General features: G+C 33.9%; 1 protein-coding gene across 1 annotated transcript in view; it reads right to left on the minus strand.

The window, feature by feature from the left end:
• Positions 1-20794, minus strand: part of LOC143229381 (CCR4-NOT transcription complex subunit 6-like) — a 90208-nt gene that overhangs the window by 58944 nt on the left and 10470 nt on the right. The window contains exons 3-4 of the mRNA XM_076461623.1: positions 20122-20385; positions 10603-10701 (exon numbers count right to left, since the gene is read on the minus strand). Coding sequence (XP_076317738.1) covers positions 10603-10701; positions 20122-20385 — 363 coding nt within the window. The remainder of the gene's footprint in view (positions 1-10602; positions 10702-20121; positions 20386-20794) is intronic.

Consider the following 20794-nt stretch of genomic DNA (forward strand, 5'->3'; position numbering starts at 1 on the left):
GAGTAATTACGTATGTCGATAGTTAGGTGTTTGAAGATTGAGTACGATAATTAAAATGTACATACACCAATATACCGAACAGTAAATGCAAAACGAATGAATCTTTATTATAAATTTTGAGGTCTCAGTAAAGCATTTAGTTATCTACACCTATTTTATGTTAATATATTGGATGTACGATTTACGAATTACCTAATTTTGAAATTTAGCATTATGTTTTATATACGTAAGTTATGCTACCTATCTAGATGTTTAACACATTTTATTTTATTTATAAGACACTAGTAAATAAATTTTAAACATTTGGACATGATGACACCTTTTTTTTTAAATTATTTTGTTTATTTCAAACCCGGAAAAATCCCAAAAGACCCTTGACCTTCATATGTAAAAAGGGAGAATGAAACACTGCTGTCAACATGTAAAAGTCGATATTTTATTTTCTCACAACAATAGAATACTAATTTAAAAAACAAAAACGATTCCCTTTTTTAAGGCATCAACAAGAGAATTTTGAAAACGTAAACACAAACACGTTTTCGAATTATCCCTCGCATGAGCGTACCAATAGATGGATTCCATACTGAGAATCACCCAAAACTGACCCATTCTTGATGACGAGAAAAAACACTTGAAATGAAAATTTATCTCAGAACGGCTGGTATGAGTATTAACACTTTTATTGATAAGCTAGGAACGTTTCGACCTTCCTTGGTCATTTTCAGGTAAACAAAGACAGTTTGCAACCGACCATTGCAGGGGGTGTTCCAGTTGCATGTTAGATTATTAAACAGTATAGGTATAAAGGAGTTCCTTTACATTGGTTTAATTTTGGTTTTAGTTGCTGTATATGTAAGGGCTCCAAGTTTAGATTTATGTAAATTTTTAAACGTTATTACAAATCTTCAACTAAATCGGTCAGAGTGTCTTCAAACTCTTTGATATTCCACATTTAAGATCCTCCCAAGGCTCTTCAGAAACTTATTACTTCATTTATATTTGAGGGGGGGACAAAATTTCAACCCATTTTGACAAAAACGCTGGAGGAATTTATAAATCAAGTAAACATAAAAACATAGGGATAATTTTAATTGCGAATTACTACACACATATTTTAAAGGCACATACCAAACGTATTATTAAAATGGATATACATATTACAGAATCATGCTCGTTAAAACATCACAAACAAAAAATATTTGTAATACATTGTTGTTGTTTTTTCTAAAAATATAAATCACGTAACGCCTTCTGGTGGCTTAGTGGTAAGTCTGGGGCTCACTATATTAAAATTCGGGCTTCGTTACCCGCAGTAGGCAGAAAACTGATAGCCCGTGGTATTGTTTTCCGTTCAACAAATAAATACTGGAGCAGCTCATTCAAATTCAACATACGCAAAAACAAATCAGCAGTATCAACCACGTGGTTTGATACAATACATATCTTTGATCCTGTAATTTTCACATTCAGTCATCAGAATAAATTGTGTACGTTTAATGTTCAGATGAGGAAACAAAATGTATTATCTACTGTTGCAGTAACTATAAACGATCTTGAGCACAAAATAAAATGAAAAGTGGCACTTTAGGTAACTTAAAGGGCTTTAATTATTTCATTGCCTAGAAAATATAGGGTATATAGGTCAACAGCCCTAACGCTAAGAATGCAAGCAAGGAGTAAGATAGTATATGAGCGTAGGAACAGCTCAATGAAAAAATAATAAAAAAACACGTGCAAACGACGTAGGCAAGGCTGTATTTTAAGTTCTTTATTCATGCTCAAATACATACTTAAATGTCGCTGACGTTTAAAACCATTATTCTTTGAATGTGTGCAAATGATAAGACTTGTTTCACCTTCTTTTTTGTTATTAAATTTGAAAATTAAAAATGTAACGTTTCAGTTCGTGACGATGAGAAACCCACTCGAAGTAAAAATGTACCTCAGGACAGCTGGTATTGGTATTAACACTTTTACTAATAGAGTTGAGAACATCTTCAGAGGTGACGATGGCCTAAGAAGGTCGAAACGTTGTACAACGCTTCAGTTCATTTTGTGTTTTTGTTTTGTTTATGGCCGCCATCACTGATTTAGAACTGCCATAAGTCAACCAAAAAACAGGCAGTACGCACTGTCAACTCTTGGGCTATCACTTAACAACAAATAATTGAATTTAGTGTCATGTCATAATATCCCCATGGTTGAAAGGATGAGCATGCTTCTAGTAAAGTTTCGATCCCGGAACGACAGACTGCGAGTCAAGCGTCCTAACCACCACGCCATGATAATCCTTGATGACGAGAAACCCACTTGACAAAAAAAAGATGACCTAGGGAGGTTGAAACGTTGTTCTCTGCTTATCGATGAGTGTTAATACCCGTACCAGTCGTTCTGAGATACAGGTCATGATAGGTTGTTCTAGTTGAACCAAAGTATGATTAAACTGCAGCCCACAATATTTTTGATAAAAAGAAAAACAAACGTGAAAATGGTGATTGTGTGTCAGTTACTTACACAAACATTGCTACGTTCAGTTTATTTTAAAACATTAAATCTAGAAACGAAATATGGAGGAGAAATAATTGCTCAGTTCAGTCAGACAGGACTTTGAATTTACTCCCATTGAATAGAAATTGAGTCTATAAAGGATATGACCGCATAGCAGCAGGTATTCCATTATAACGCTAAGGAAAGTTAATTCTTAAAAGGAAACTACGCACTATTTTTATTTATATCAATCACTTTGTGAAATGGAAAGGTCGCTTTACATTGTAAACAAGCCCAACTTCACGCCAGACATGCAAAAACCGATTTTATTCCGTATACACTGTAGTCTGTTCTGTTAAATCAATCTCACCACCAACATCTTAAAATCTCTTAAAATAACTTATTTTGAAATATTTCCTTGTTCCAAATTTCTAGTGGTAAAAGTAAAAACGTATTGGATACAGAATCGAAAATTGAATAAAACCATGTTAAGCTTTTGAAAATTCGAAAATCCCTTTATAAATGGTTATTGTACTTTGACGAAACAAGATAAGTAAAACTCAATTCACAAACATGTCACCGTTACACACACACACACACACACACACAGATTCCAACTTCAAATACCAAACTTTTAGTGAACGAAAAATACCAGTTTTCTTGTAGGGGTACATAGAGGAAGGGCATAACAAGAGTCAGCACAATCAACACTTAAAGAAATTTGCTAAAAATACGGTAAATGACCGCACAACGTGACCACAAACAGGATTAGGTTACCCATAAACACGACTTTTTATACGATATATAGTAACGTAACTCTGCCATTCACCCGCAGCTGATGTCATCATACGGATGTGAACTGAGCAAGGAATAATTGCCTGAATTCATGTCAGGTAAACAATAATACTTGTATAAACTACTATTGTTGGAAAATATCTGAACTATGTTTCATTTGAACTCGCAGTTTTTAGACACGTGCAGGAATCGTACATGGTTTCGTTCACAACATTTTATTGGAGAAGAATACAAGTTTGTTGTATGCAAGTATACATTAAAGTAGTTCACTCGGGCACTGCGCTTATCGTGTTAATAAATACAAATTTAAAATATTAAAAAAAGCGTTTTATGCCGTCTTCAAAAGCAGTTTTTCCCATGTAAACGAGACATTAATAAAACTCATGATAAACAGGAATGTTTAGAATTTACTTCACAACACATGAATACATACATTTCAATGGAAAAACTGAATTCGTTAAATTATCGTCTCTAAATAGTAATAAAATAACCGTTCTATCAAGCAATAAAATATTGTACTTAAAGAAACAATACTAAGACTAAACATTTTTACAACAAAAAGTACATAATTTCACCTAACTAATCACTAAATGTGATTGATGGGGCAAGATTTACACATAATCAGCAATCCTGTATAATAAAAATTCTCAGGAATTTTAATATTCCTGTTTTAACGGATTTTTTACTTTAAAATGAGTTTTCCCAAAACAAAAATGCATACAGAACCCTCATATTCTACATGTTTAACAAATTATGAATGTTACACATCATATGCTGTTATTCATTTTACATGTCCAATAGAAACCCTAGTGGCATGTTTAAATTAGATCCTACATAAATGCATAGGGTAAAAAATTACATCATAGAGTAACTGTAGTGTATAATATTACATCCTACAGTAACTCTGAGGTACAATAATTACACCATCTAGCAACTCTGATGTATTGAAATAGCATTTAATAATAACTATGGTTTATTACAATTATACAGACTATCACCCACCACTGGTGGGCTAAAAAACATGCATTTTAAATATTTTTTCTATTGCATTCATTCATAATCACACTTCTGTATCATTAATGTTAGTTTGTTTACACTGTACAAATATAATAACATATTATACAATATTCAATTGGTAAAATTCTTCACAAACTATAAATGTTCAGAGGAGTTAATTTAAACAAATAGTGGTCACCATAATATATATACCAACACACCATTAAGTTTAACTATGTAGAATACAGTTTATTTTAAAAATAAACTGACAGTTGGAAACAAAGAATACTTATACACTGTTTTAAAATAAATAACCTAATCTTTATTCAAAAATATTTTAAGAAAATTCAAATAAAATAAGAATAACAAAAGGAACACTGATTTGGAAAGGATACAACATTTAAAGATACTGTTTCTATCACAAAACTAATACTTTGTTCAAAGTGACACTGCATTTTGTTTTATACTTAAAATTATAGGTTTTATCATTAACTGGATCTAAATGTTATATAACAACAGTATAAGACTCTTAGAAAACCAAAGCAAATAAGCTTCAAGGCTACATTTTTTTAACAAATTAAGCAGCTTTGCATTATTGTAAGTATTAATATCAAAATTGCCTAGATGTAAGACAGAGAAGCAAGTTACTTACAAGGAATAATAATAATATAAAAAAATAGTGATTCTATACCAACTAAGCTAGCCCTGTGTAACTTATTTCATTTCAAATAAATTATTGGCTTTGTAATGTAAGTATTTATACCAAATATACTAGAAGTATTGCAAGTGATTCAAGGCAATGTAAAGTGTAATTAACCTACACAAAACAGGCAGCTCCTCACAAATATATGCATATTTACCAAAGTTAGTTGCAAGAAAAATAATAAAGTTCAATAAAATGAGTGATTCCAGACTGATAGTTATTTGTACTAAAGATCCTAACATAAAGACTGGAAAGCCAGCTTTAATAAAATAATTATATTGAACAGAAATGGCAATTTTATACTGAAGTAAGCACAAGTTAAGACAGATCCTTACAATATAAAACAGTATCTTAAACTTTAAAATGAATACTCTACTTGCCACACTGTCAGTAAATATTGCAGGACTCAAAGAAACAAAACAAAAACACACAATAGTAAGATACTTTTGCTCATTTTAAAGTTAGTAACACAGAAGACTACCTGACAAAGACTTTTTATAATTTTCCACAATAACTTATCTTTCCAACACACTCTTTCATTCCATAATTTTGCAATAGGAAAATTTGTGTGCAAAGCAGTCCTACCTTTTATCTTACACATTTGAAAAGTGACTCATCAAAAATAAACCCATAAGACCAACAACATAACCCACAAAGCCTAGGAAAAGGCATAATGTTATCCTAATGTTATCAAGCATAAAATCCAATGTTTTAACACATGATGAGCACACAGAAAGTATGTATTATTTCTTAACTGATCTTATGCTAACTGTAAATATTTTTCAATATTGTAATTCTAATAACTCCTTTCTTAATATTAGATTTCTTGTTGGATTGCTACTGGCACGTTTAATCTAAAAACAGGTATAATTAATGTCTTTACTGAATATTTATTTCTAGTAGTTCTTATTTCCTTATCCAGCTAGTCACTGGAGTATGCCTAGCTTTTCCTTATCCACTAAAAACTTTCCATATGACTGACTAAGAGGAACAGCTGTACCAACAGTGCATTTGTACTCAATTTACTTTAGCAATCTTCTAAGTTTTATTTGATAACACTAAAGTGATATGTAATAACATCATCACCATTAACAGTTTAGTTTTTTCTTTCTTTCCCCTTACATTTTTCACCACTTTGATTAAATAAAAACTATTTCTATCAGAGTAAGAAAAGTGTTAGAAACACAAAGTGAAAATAATATATATTTAACTACATCCTAGTAGTAATTTCTCAGATTCCATAATTTGATAGAAAATTGTTACAAAGTAAAAATAATATATATTTAACTATATCCTAGTAATTTATCAGATTCCATAATTTGTAAGACAGTTCCATACAGATAATGTAAAGGTATGAAAACATAATTTAAAGAATGTGACATTTAGCTTGCAGTAAGAATTTACATTGTTTCACCATGCAAGTGTTATGTTTTACACTGTATATAAATGAATATATCCATGTTAAACTGTTTCAAAAACTTATTTAGAACTAGATTTTCACATTCTTACACCAACAAGTCAGTTACATCATGCTAACAATGTTTTTCAAACTATTTTACTAACTTAATAATGATGATCTTAAATATACATAAATATTTCAAAACTTCTGATATATCATTAAAAAGACTTACAAATTCATCAACTGATTATTTTAAATAAAAATATCTTCTCTGTATACATACTTGTACACTTTTAAGATTTAGGAAAAATAAACACAATCTACCATAAAGTTAATTTCTGAAAAGATTTTGAAAGCCTTCTTCTCTACAAAAGTTGCACCTTATTTTATTAATGCTGACACTGTATTACAAGAGTATCTGTGTGTCCATGTTCATAGTTATTCCAAAAATTAAAAATGTCTTTATTTGTAAAGTAGTTTCATTAGTTACTTTTTAACAATAGCAGTAATAAATATGTCAACTTGTTCCCATTTATGTTTACCTGTTTTGAAATTAAGCACAAAGCTACACAATGGGATAACTGTTCAATGCACCACAGGAATTAAAACCTGGTTTCTAGCATTGTATGTTGCACTTACTGCTGTGCCATTGAGGGAACCATTTATGTTTAATTCCAACAAATATAATAATTTTATCATATGCTATATTTCTGAAGTTAAATTTGTTTTCAATACTTATTAAGCTCTTCTATTACACTGTGTTTATAGATACTATTAGTACCTTGATTTTCCATGACGTGTAATAAAATTGAAAACATTCCAGTGGTACATTTGGTGCCCTCCATATGCACTATTTATGGTTTCTCAGTCCAATTTTGTAATAAAAACCTCAGCAAATAACAGTTAAATCTATCATGAATGTGACATACATGGAGAGATGAGAGATTGTGATGCATGAAAGAAGCCCCTAAAACATTTTCTTATTTGAAAAATGTCATTTAAATACATGTATAGACTTAACTAACTCGTGTATAACTGTGTTAACCTCCCACAATGAAGAGGAGAATAGCACAGAAAGCCAAACTCACAACAACCAACACTACCTATATACACTACTCAACAGTATTATACTAGTAGCAGAAACATTAATATCTTCTGCAGGAAGGCAGATATAAAAAATCACCATAGCTCCTAGGGGTTGTACAACCACAAGTTAAATCCCTAACAGTAAGTGTAGAGCACATTCTAAATTTAAGTGATGATAAAGCACAGCCAAATCTGTACTAGGTTCTGAACTTCTTTCTACAACAAATGTTCCTTATAATGAAATGTGTCAACAATTTTCTTGTATTTTTTCAAAAGATCCTTCAGATCAGATACTTTTAACATGCCATCAATTATAAGCAGCAAATTCAACAAAAATGCACTGTAATGGTTCCATAATTCTACTTGTCTTCTGTTCCATCATAAGTGGCATAAATGTAGTTGACTTTGATGTTGGTGAGATATTCTGCCAACTTTGAACTCAAATAAGTGTCCATGCCTTCAGAATCTTGAAGGGATGGGGTTTTACCAACAATGTAACAACACAAGTGCACCAATCACTGCTAATGTAACAAACACATAGACCAAAATGATGTGTACCAGTGTATTTCTAACTCTAACCACTATACAATATTTTAGTTGGTCTAGTTTTTGAATGAGAGACAGTTTTACTTCCTGGCTATACTGTGTGAAGCATACTGCTTCTAAAGATATGTTCTAAAGGAAGCTGAAATGATGGAAACTTCTTCTCAAAGAAGAAAGTGAATCCTGACTTTTTAATAACAAGGAAGGGATTCATGGCAATAAAAAAACCAAATCAAAAAGTCCTCAAACATCTCCTTTGGAGTTTTTCTCTGGAGCAAACCTAGGACTAGATTTACTTGGTTTTTAGTCATAATTTAAATTTTTGTCTGGTCAGACAGGCTGACAGTAGCAGCAACAGTTTGTGGGTCACACTGCAATGTGAATATGCATTGTAGGTTTACTCATTTATATGTGATTATTTATAAACACGTGTGAAACCTCATATACTATAGTACAGTACTTTTAACTTAAACAGTGCATTACTATGAGATTATTTATCACATGTGCATTGAAACCAACACATCAAAACTAAAAGGACACAAGAAGTCCTTGATTACACTGATACACAACTTAAACGAGATATAAACAATCATTTATACGTCTACATATTAATTATGAGTTTATTTATAATGTACTCCTGATATTAAACCATAGCTAATATGTCATTACATACATGATGTAGATGTTATAATTGCACTGATATATCTATATGAGAAGATAGATCTACACAAGCCATAGTTAGGTTTATTAGATTTATGCTAATATAGATTACACAGACATATTAAACATTTTACAAACTACAATATCAGCTCTAGATCTAGATTAAGAAAGTTGGCCTACTAGATTTATTAACTGTACAATTAGCAACACAGGCAATTAAAATTAATAAATAAAACCAGAAGCCTTAGGCCTAGATCTACTTACACTAAACTGTGGGATGTTAGAAATACTCTTTATTTATTTATTATTTATTTAAGTGGTTATTCAAGACAGCTGTCACTTGACAGCAAACACCACTGAATATTGCTAAAGTGAAATGATACATTGCCACAACTACCATCTTCATCAAGAAGAATGGGAATGTCCCTGCACATATATGGTATTATTATACTGTTGATGCTACTGATAACAGACATCATCAGTGCAAATCTAGTTACAATATTTGTCTGTACTTAAACTTATGCTTGTGCAAAATAACTCTGTCTTGCTACTGCTGTGAGAACCAGACCAAGACTTGTCTAACCTAATAAAAAACTTATTATGCTGATTTAATTCTTTAACTGATAGTCCAGTTCTTGTATACTAAGTCATATTCTCTATTATGCACAGTACATGGTTTTCTTAGTTATTTAAGTCATTAGACCAACCATAAAAAAATGTGGTGCCTGAAATTACATCTCCATGATAGGCCTAATGTTTTCAGTGAAAATTGTGCTGTACTTTTAGAACTGTAAGACAGAAAGTTGGTCAAGTAAACAAGCAACTATTGCATTCTTAAGGCAAACAGATAGTTAATGGTTATAATTCATGGGTGGATCTTGAAGATCTCACCAGTGGTGTATCATGATCATTATTATTATTTTGTGGCCCTTGTTTTATACAATAGAGCCATCAAATTTTTAACAGAAATTTTAATTAATTAAACTGCAAAATAATTCAACTTGTAAGAACTGTTTGTGATTTTGACTCAATTTAACTTTTATAAATCCCAAACAACAATTACAACTTAATAAGTTGATTCTGGGTATTAGCACTAATGTTCCAAATAGGGTGATCAATACAGACTGATAATGCAGGCAGGGGATCACTCTGCACATTATGCAAGTACAGCCTCTAAAGTACCTGTAAAATTTGCAATATTGTTGAAAGTATTTGTGACAGAATTAATACTGACTTCCAAGTTCATTGTAACAAAGTTATCAGAATGACTGTAAACAAGAAAATGTGAATTACAATGGGAAAATAGAAAAAATAGAATCCCTGCATGTTCTCTTGGTGAAAGCGAAGTAAGTCTCATGGAAGGTAATAAAGTGGAGAAGTTTGGGTGAGTCACAAACATTAAGACCTTTAATTACATGTTTATTGACATCATAAGAGTAACTTAACAAGGAAAAGTTTTCTATAATTTAGAAGTCTTCCTGTTTTGAATTATATATATACATACAGTTGTCATGTTATGATATTTCCATACTTTAAGAAAAGGATCTGAAGCTTTCTCTTTTCAAACTATTTTTTACACTATCTAATTGGTGGCACAGATAGCCTAGTTGCTTTGTGCCATAAAATGAAAAAACCAACCAACCAATCTCATTGGTAATTTGTTTCTTGTTTTTTAAAAACTCGTGAAGAATATCCTTGATGCTGTTTTCTCCAAGTTTTACCAAATGAAATAACGTATTGTCTGAATCGACATTTGAAGAAGACACACATCAAAATGTCTTGGCAAAGTAACTATTACTTTTTGATGTTAGAATACAGTCTTTGCACTGTGTACTACATGCATGATAAAAATAGAGCTTCAATTACAAATTTGTTCAATGATGCTGTCTCTTCTTACAAGCATATAATCAGAAACAAAATTCTTTGTACTTACCAGGAAGATTGTCAAGAAGAAAGGCAAGTAGTTCTTGTGTACCATTAGGCTTAGTGTACCTGGTATATAATTCATGAGACAGGGGATTGCCTTTTAAACCTGTTGCAGATATAAAAAAACAAAACAATCATAACTTTCAAACCTATGTTAACAGTTGCACTAAGAAGCTCACAGGCATCATAACATTACACTTTTTTGGTTGTTTATAAATTGTTATAAATGCTTGTTCATTAAAATTTTTCACATATCACAGTTTTCTTTGATAATTAGGATACATTCAATGAGTTGTGAATAACCGTAAAAAATAAAATTTGACAATTATAAAAATCAGGATTTGACAAAACAGAATAATAATCTTTCAGATTATGATGTGATCCTAACTTCAACAAACTTGTAACAATTTAAATATGAATAATTGCAACTCAAAGTGAAAAGTAACAATGATTTTTTTTGTTTTACCTAGCATTATACCAGCCCAGGGAGGCTCAATAATTAATCATAAAAAACTTGTACTTTTAGAGAGATTTCCTATACTCATCTAAAATACCTCAACTGGCTGTCTACTTAACATAATACCTGAAAGTGTGTCATTCAGCCATATGCAATTTGTCAAGGAATATCATCTGACAGTAGTTCACAGCATGGAAATACAGTAATAAACACAAAATTCATATTTAACCCAAATATCACATTGATATATGACAAAAAGGTGTTAAGGCACTATAAAGTTCTCACAATCAATTTCAAACATTGAAAGCATGGTAGATTGTTGCATTATCATTTCAGAAGAGTAAAAATACAGAATTGCTGGATAAACATGATTAGTAACAATGTTCAGACACAAAGTGGATGTCATTTTTTTTCTTTTTAAAAGAAACATGAGCTCAATCCTTGCCCTGAGAACATTCCACACACCATAACATTACTCCCAACAAGATGTACAGTATCATGGAATAATGCCAGAAAGGTCTGTGCCTTGAATGATATTCTTAATATTTTTACTCTGTATTGATTGATTGATTTAGTGTTTTATGGCACAAAGCAGCGAGGCTATCTGCGCCAGACATTCGGTAAAAATGTAAAAAATAAATAAATGTAGTAATAGACATAAATGGAAATGAAGGTAAAACAAAAAAGTATAAAACCAATGTTGACACCTAGTCTACAATGTTAAGATAGAAGGCAGAGTATAAGAAGTTGTAAGGTATTTACTCTGGTAAAAAGGTAATGATCATAACCCGCCAGGAAGACTAACAGGTAAGTTCAAAAACCACCGTCAGTCACCTGAAGTTGGTCTTTCCAGTCCTGGTTCCAGGTTATGTGTCATAGCAGCCAGTATCAAAATGTAAAAGAATAGAAGTTTTAAAAGAGACATAGCAAAATTGTAACAATGAGTAGCCAAATGTTCAGTAAAAAGATAAAGTCAAGTAAATGGAGTAAAATTTGTAAAAGTAAATGAAGGTAAAAACAAAACAGCAATTAAAACAGAAAATGGTGTAAAAAACCAATGGTGACATCCAGTCTTCAAAGTTGTAAAATATTTACTCTAGCAAAATGGTAATGATCATAACCCGCCAGGAAGACTGACAGGTAAGTTCAAGAACCACCGTCAATCACCTGAAGTTGGCCTATCCAGTCCTGGTTCCAGATTATGTGTCATAGCAGCTATTATCAAAATGTAAAAGAATAAAAGTTTTAAAAGACACTCCGCAAAATCGTAATAATGAGTAGCCAAATGTCCAGTAAAAAGAAAAAAGTCAAGTAAATGGAGTAAAATTTGTAAAAGTAATTGAAGATAAAAGCAAAATGGCAATTAAAACAGAAAATGGGGTAAAAACCAATGTTGACATCCAGTCAACAAAGTTGTAAAGGACTACCTGTAGCAGAATGGTAATGATCATAACCCGCCAGGAAGACTAACAGGTAAGTATAAAACCACCGTCAGTCTCCTGAAGTTGGTCTTTCCAGTCCTGGTTCGGGTTATGAGTCAATATGGCCAGTACTAAAAAGTAAAGTAGTAAAGTGTGAAATGATATGCAGCAAAGTATAATAACAACTTCGCCGGGGCGACTAACGAGTAGTTCAAACAGTAGCGTTAGTCACCTGAAGTTGGCCTTTCCAGTCCTGGTGTCGAGTTATTTAATGTTCTGGCCATTGTCCAATGTCAAATTGAATGAGAGAGATTAAAACTGCAAAAAAGGAACCACAATTAAAAAGGTGTAATGAATAAATATGCAACACTTAAATGAGATTAAAAAGATTAATGGCCATTAAAAAATTAAAAACATTATCAAGGTGGACAGAGTCACCATCACCAATAACTCTGTCCAATGTTACAGACTGACCCTGGGAAAAAATATGTTTAAAATATTGCCGTCGTTGAGAATTGTAATGATGGCAAGAAAGTAAAAAGTGGCTGATAGTGATTTGAGTGTTACACAAACTACACATTGGTACATCAGTTGCAGATAAAAGAAAATGATGAATTAAAAAACTGTGACCAATGCGTAGCCTAGTGAGAACAACTTCCTCCTTCCGAACTTTACGGAAGCTAGATGGCCAAAGTCCAATTTTGGGTTTGATTTGAAAAAGTTTGTTGTCACACAGCTCACTCCAAGTAGACTGCCAGCTGGCACGGAGCCGAGCCTTGAAGACAACACCATAGTCCATGTACGGAATAGGCATGGGAGTGATGGTGCTGAATCAGACATATTTAGCTGCCATGTGTGCAAGCTCATTCCCACGAATACCAACATGGCCTGGTATCCAGAAAAACTGGATTGAAGTAGCTGCTAATGAGAAATGGGCCAGTCGGTTTCGAATATCAGCGAGAATAGAATGTGAGCTAACGTGTAGCGATTCCAAGGCAAGTATAGAACTAAGCAAATCAGTATAAATAGTGCAGTTGGAGTACTGCTCAGCTGCAATATGATCCAGGGCAAGAGATATGGCACACAGTTCAGCAGTGAACACAGAAGCTGTAGAAGGGATTCTGCACGCAATTACTGACCCATAGCAAACCATAGCAGAGCCCACTGAATTACCTGATTTGGAACCATCTGTATAAATGGGAACTGAATGATTGTTTGAAAGATATTCATTGAATAAAAGACGGTACTTCCAATCTGGAGTATCTGCCTTTTTTAGGTGACTGAAAGAAAGGTCACATTTGGGGCTGTAATAAGCCATGGTGGGATGGGCCAACCTGTGGAATCTGCAATGTTATCCAAGGACAGACCAAATTCATCCAATTGCGCCCGGATGCGAAGGCCAAATGGAGCAATGACAGATCGTCTGTTCTGAAAAAGTACTGCCCACCGAGGAAGGAAAACACATTTCCAGGTGGGATGCTTTGGTAAGGAATGAAGTTTCAGTATATTGTAAAGATAGTTGGAAACGGCAAAGGTGAGAAGGTTCATGAGATTCAATGTATATACTTTGAACTGGAGAGGTACAGAAAGCCCCAGTGCAGAGTCGAAGTCCTTGGTGATGAATGGGGTCCAGCATCTTTAAGGCCGAGGGTCTGGCAGAGCCATAGACCATTGATCCATAATCGAGTTTCAATCTAATAAGAGCACGATATACCTTTAACAATGAACAGCGATCTGCCCCCCAACTGGTAGAAGAGAGAACACGGAGGATGTTCAGTGCTCTTGTGCATTTGACCTGAAGCTGCTTTAAGTGTGGTATAAAGGTCAGTTTACGATCAAAGATAAGCCCCAAGAACTTGGTCTCCGGGACCACTGGCAGCAAAACTTCACCGATATGAAGTTCAGGGTCAGGGTAAATACCCGTCGATGGCAAAAGTGCATGCATACAGTTTTGAGAGAGAGAAATTAAAGCCGTTCACCAGAGTCCACTTCCGTACACAATTGAGGTCAGTTTGTAGTTGCCGCTCAATATATCTCATGTTTGACGACTGACATGAGATGTGATGAAAGTCATCGACATACAGCCCATTCGCAACAGTGAGAGGGAGTTGTTCAGTGATAGCATTTATCTTTATACTGAAGAGTGTAACACTCAATACACAGCCTTGAGGGACTCCAAGTTCCTGTACAAAAGAACGGGAAAGTTTCAAAACCAACACGAACTTGGAATCTCCTGTCCATTAAAATTTTTTTAATAAACATGGGTAGATGGCCACGTAACCCATATGTATGGAGATCTCGTAAAACGCCATACCTCCATGTTGTGTCGTAAGCCTTCTCTATGTCAAAGAATATTGATACAAGATGTTGGCGGTTGAGAAAGGCTTCTCTGATAGATGTTTCAAGACGAATTAGGTGGTCTGTGGTGGAGTGCTGTCGACGGAACCCACACTGGGTGGGCGAGAGGAGGTTGTTTGATTCAAGGAACCAAACAAGATGAGCATTAACCATCCTTTCCAATGTCTTACAGAGACAGCTCGTCAAAGCAATTGGACGGTAGTTTGAAGGAATCTTGGGATCTTTCCCTCGCTTAGAGAAAGGTAAAATAATAGCGGTAAAGGACTGACTAGGTGCATGAAAGTAAGTGGAAGAACCAGTGTTGAAAAGAGAAAGATTGTGATCAGAGAGCATCCGCTCTACAGATCGGGCCCTCCCATCAATAATAGCACTTCCCTAGAGGGGATGATATCCATTAAAATCCCCTAGGATTAGAAATGGAGATGGCAACTGTTCAACGAGAGCATCAAGATCTCATTGATCATATGTCTCTCCAGGGGACAGGTACAGAGAACAAACAGTGATGGTATGACCCAAGGAAACACAGATGGCTACAGCCTCCAAGGGTGTGTTGAGTGACAAAGACAGGGTGGGCACGTGTTGATCAACCAACAGCGCCACCCCTCCATGTACTCGACCATCACACAACCTGTCATTTCTGTACAGAGAAAACTGCCGAATGTTTTGAGAAATGTTTCTTGTAAAGAAAGATAAACAGGATGGTAGGAAGCAATCAGCGTTTTGATATCATCCAGATTAGAACGTAAACCTCGACAGTTCCATTGTATCAAGGTGGCCATTTTTAAGAACGGGTAGGTGAAGTGGCTGGAGAACCCTTCGGTTTACGACCACGTCTTTTTTCTTTACTGTCTTTAGTTGGAGGAGGTCTATCAACCTCCATGGATCCTGCTCTGGGTCGGGTGGACAGGTTTTTGTTATTGGAAGGGGAATCCAGTGAGTGAGGACGCGAACGAATAATTGTTTTGTCTCTTGTGGTGGGAGAAAAAGATGTATCAGAAGAAATGCCTGCATTTGAAACTAAAGAATGTGGATCTTGATGTTTGTTGGAAGGTATGGGAGGAACAGAGATGGGTGTGGAAGTCGATTCATCAACCTTTTTAACCACGGAGGTCAAAAGGCTTTTCATTTGTTTTGAAAACGATTCTCTTGGAGGTACAGAGAGATCTGTCTGCACTCCCACTGTAGTTGAGGAATGAAGTGCAGCAGCATATGTTTGAGATGGAGTTGTGGACAGCAATTTCCAAGCCTCAGGATAACTAATGTTATGTGTTGTTTTCAAATGCTGCACCTCTTTTTCTCCAACCATTTTGGGCAAGAATGAAAGTAATAGGTGTGAGAACTATTGCAGTTTGAGCAATATGGGTTCATGTCACGGTCATAGGCATCGTGGTCCTTGCCTCCACAAAGAGCACATGTCAGGGAACCACGACAAGATGTCTTTGAGTGGCCGAATCTCTGACATTGGAAACATCGAAGAGGGTTTGGTATGTATGGCCAAACCCTGCAAATGAGATAACCTGCCTTGATGGTGGCAGGTGCACGTGGTGAAGTAAATGTTAAAGCGAGGGTATTTGTTGGCAGTGTAACTCCATCTTTGCAGTGGAGATCGCCTCACTGCGAAACTTCTTGAGTGGAGAGACCAGCGAGAATCTCTGACTGGGAAGCGTTCTTCAAATCCCTTTCAACAATAACTCCTCGTGAAGAATTCAAGGTAGCATGGGGTGTAACCTCAATAGGTATATCCCCAATTGCCTTTGAATTCAAAAGGAGTTCACTGTGCTGGGATGTGAATGTTTCAACCAAAATGTCACCAGATCGAAGTTTCTTTATTGACTTTGGAGAGCCAGTAAGTCCCTCTAGTCCCTTTTGAATAAAAAAAGGGGACATTTGCCCTAAAGGTTTTTCTGAAAGAGAATGTAATATAAGAAAATGAGGTAGTGCGTGTGTTACTGATGTTAAGATTGCTGTTCTGAGTATTCAAGAAGTGGTAAACACCGTTGACTGTTTTTTTACAATTTTATTTAAATTTTTTGGAGGATCCCTAGGAAAAAAAAAATTTCAGTACCCACTGACCCCACCCACCATGGAGCCCTACAAGGGGCCTTACAAAGTCATGCAAGGACAATGCAGCAACGCCAGGGTTTCCTGAGCACTATACCCAAACACCAGCATCAGGCACAATGTCCACAACACCCGTTGAGAACTTCCAACACTGGTACTTGGTTGACTCTAGCCCAAATGGACCAGCCGATTGACCCAAGGGGGGCCACCCAAAGGCTGCCCGTCTACAGGAATTCGAGGCCAAAGTGGTGTGTTAGGGTTGGACCCCTCAACCACCAGGATCCTCTCCTCCCCTTCACGGGTCCCCACGCACGGCAAACACGTGGGTGGATGTTTAGATCCCAGAGAAGGTAACCAGATAGAACAGAACCTTCCCTGGGAGGTCCCCTCACCACATACAGGAATCCACACCGAGGGGTTCACTCTGTAATCAGCACAAAAAATCAATATGCAACTAAACAGAATCATCAAACACATCCATCAATATTATGTACAGATTTTGCTTACATTACAACTAAAGCTGTGCTTACTTGTTTACATCTAAGACAAGCAATTTTTCAACAATATACTTGCTACAATTTGACAGTTTTTGTCACCTGACACATCATATAATCAGCACAATTTAGATATATGCTAACTGCACTAGCCATTTCTAATTTAGCAGTGAAACACAAGATAGAAAGCAAATTAGTTATCACCATGCACTGCCAATACTTGGGCTAATCTTTTACCAACAAATAGGGGGATTGACCATCACATTATAATGCTCCCATGGCTGAAAATGTAAGCATGTTTGGCAAGAAGGGGATTCAAATTTGTAAACTCAGACTATGAGTTAAGTACCCTAACCACATGGCTATACTAGGCCTAAGCTGGAGAGTAGTAATAAAATGTCAATGTAACTCTTCTGTAAAGACGATAAATTTTCTTATCAAAGGAAACAATAAAGTCTTTTTGAATATAACTTTTACCTATTGATGACCAGATATTATAGGTCAAAGCACTGTAATCAATAAAATCAAAACCCATCTACTGTAATAGTTGCAGTATTACATTTTTGAATAAAAACAAATAAGTTTTCAAACTGAACTCAAAATGTCTTTAAAATACAGAATGAAATATCCACCAATTACAAAGAAAAAATTTTAATTATTGAATCCATAATGATGTTGTACTACTCATTTTATTTCTTAACAGAATAAAAACATCCAATTAAATTTAATTTTATCCAAGAAAGTACAGTTTCCCCATTCTTTATGCATACAGTGCAACAACCACTGTTGTTGTCTTTCTAATGCAATGCTACATTATGGATTATCTGTACTCTGTAAATAACAGGGAGATGGACACAATATTTTTAGAATTGTAAGTCCATACATTTACTGCTGACCCATATGGGGACAAATGCCACAGGTGTGGAACAGACTTACAATGATATAGACTGTATAAACCCCACTTCTTGATGTTTGTTGAAGATTTATCATTAAGTCAAAGAATAAATTTCTAGTTCAATATAAAACTGAATCATATAATTGTAGTAATTTTCAAATATTTAATCAATATGGTAGCAGTTATTCTTTTTGTATTTTATAGTTAAATTAAAAACCAATTTCCAGTTATGACAGTAAGCCAAGTGAGAAAATTATTAAATTTATTATATACAGATGTACTAGATCAACAACAAAACAGATCCAACAATATCCTAAGACAGTGTTGCTCAGTTTACATGTATGGCCTACATAAAGCTTGCCATCAACAAGTTCTCAGCAATGCACTTGGCCTCCTTCCTAAATTAAAATTCTTAGCACTTCTAAAATGTTTCTTTCCATATTATAATACTTTTATGTTACAAAAAGTATATATATACATATAGTCAGACAGTTTAATAGTTACGGTAGTCAAAAGACCAGAAATGTACATCTATAGTTTAATCAGTATTACTGCATATTGTATTTGGCAATTACTTTTCTCTACAATAAAATGTTGTTAAATCTGCAAGGATGTATGGTAAAATGAATATTTGACAAAGCCTTCATTTCAAAAGAAACTTTCAAAAAATTACTTCAAAATTTATATGTATTGTAATGTGACCAAGCTATGAAAATTTGTTGCTTTGACTTTCTATCATCCATAATACAATGGCAGTTGTGTAGACATGGGTTTTGACTATAAAATGTTTATATAACCTTCTGGGTCATACATTTCAAAGTTCTCTAAATGAATGCAGCTGAAACAAGAATTTTTTCAACCCCTAACAGTTACCTTACCCATCTTGAACAGATTTGTTTGAGCTTTGTTTGTTACATGTAAAGGTTACAATATGCATGTATATATTCACTGGAAATAGCTCATTTTAGAATATAATCTAACAATTGTCATTTTAAAATCGGTTGTTATCATGGAGTACACACAACTGACTATTGTATTGTTGGCTGCTTGATCAACTATAATACTTGTGGTTGTTTTAACTTTTATATTTTAGTTAATTATGTATTAGCTATGCTTTATAATGCATAATTGAAAGGTTTAAGCAGTTTTTAAATATAAATTATATTTTGCATCATTCCTCAAGGTTTTCAATATTATGTAGTACATGAACATTTTGCCCAAGGAATGCACGTGTCTGCCACAGACACCATAATATACTTCAAGGGCACCACTGATTTGTTTCGAGATGAATAATACACAGTGAAGAACAAGAAATGAAAATAAAACATTAAAAACCAACTATATGTGAAAAGTACAAAAAATCAATAATTTTAAGTCTATTTTTATTTGTGTAGCTATATCTAAATAGGGCATTGTCCACACTACAGATACTTTTTCACAAATACAAAAGTTGTTTGGAACAGATTGATGTGAAAAATATTGCATTTACTATTAAGTTATTTTCTATACTGAACAATATACTGTTATTTAAAAAATTATATATAATAAGACAGTTTTACTTACAAATGAGAAACTTACATATTTAAAATCTTTCCATCTCACCATACTTACACACAAATTAAATGTATTTTTTGGAAAACTTTCCTTACACCTCTTTCTTTAAAGTTGTTAAAATAGTGTAATTATAATTTGTAAGAACTGCTGAGGTACTTTCATAGCATATCAAACCTTTGTTTACTAATATCACAAGTTATCACAATTGATTTAAAAACAAATTGGAAAACAAAATTTTCTAATTCATTGATTCCCGTGTAATTATATTACAGCTTAGTTTCCTTACCAAGCTTATTAAGTTGGAAAAGTTTTCCCAGTTCATAAGGAAGGACTCGTAGAAAATTATTATTCAAAAGCAGTTCCCGAAGAAGTACAAGGTCTCCTAACTCAGCAGGAAGACCACGAAGTTTGTTGCAGGATAGGTCCAAGTGAATGAGGCAGGTTAAACGGGAAATGTCAGGAGGTATTCGAGACAAATTATTATCATTTAGGTACAAGGATGTCAGATGACTCATTCTCCATAAAGCTGGACTGAGATTTCTTATAGGCCCTATAAAGAAAATCAATGAAAATTTTGTTATTATAATTACTGCAAATGATTTTCTGAAGAAAAAAAAAATATATATATATATATATCTTACTTTAAAGGATGTTGTATGTATTTCAGTATTTATCTATGTAAATACAACTTCTGCAACATTTACTGAATGTTACCACAAACAAAATTCCATCAAGCATTCACACATTTGGTATTTAAGATTTGGACAAGTAAAAAACTGTCATATGTGCAACAAAAACACAACTTTCACTTGGACAGTCAGTGATATTTTTACATCTTTATTGATTTAAATTTTAAATGTAGTACTGAGAAACTGGAGTTCTTAAGAAATTTTTTTTTGCAATAAACAAAACTACTTTTAATACATGAAACCATACAGTTTATATCAGTGATGTTTTGA

Source organism: Tachypleus tridentatus, chromosome 10 (genome assembly GCF_004210375.1).
Source record: "Tachypleus tridentatus isolate NWPU-2018 chromosome 10, ASM421037v1, whole genome shotgun sequence".
In the NCBI taxonomy this organism is placed as follows: domain Eukaryota; kingdom Metazoa; phylum Arthropoda; class Merostomata; order Xiphosura; family Limulidae; genus Tachypleus; species Tachypleus tridentatus.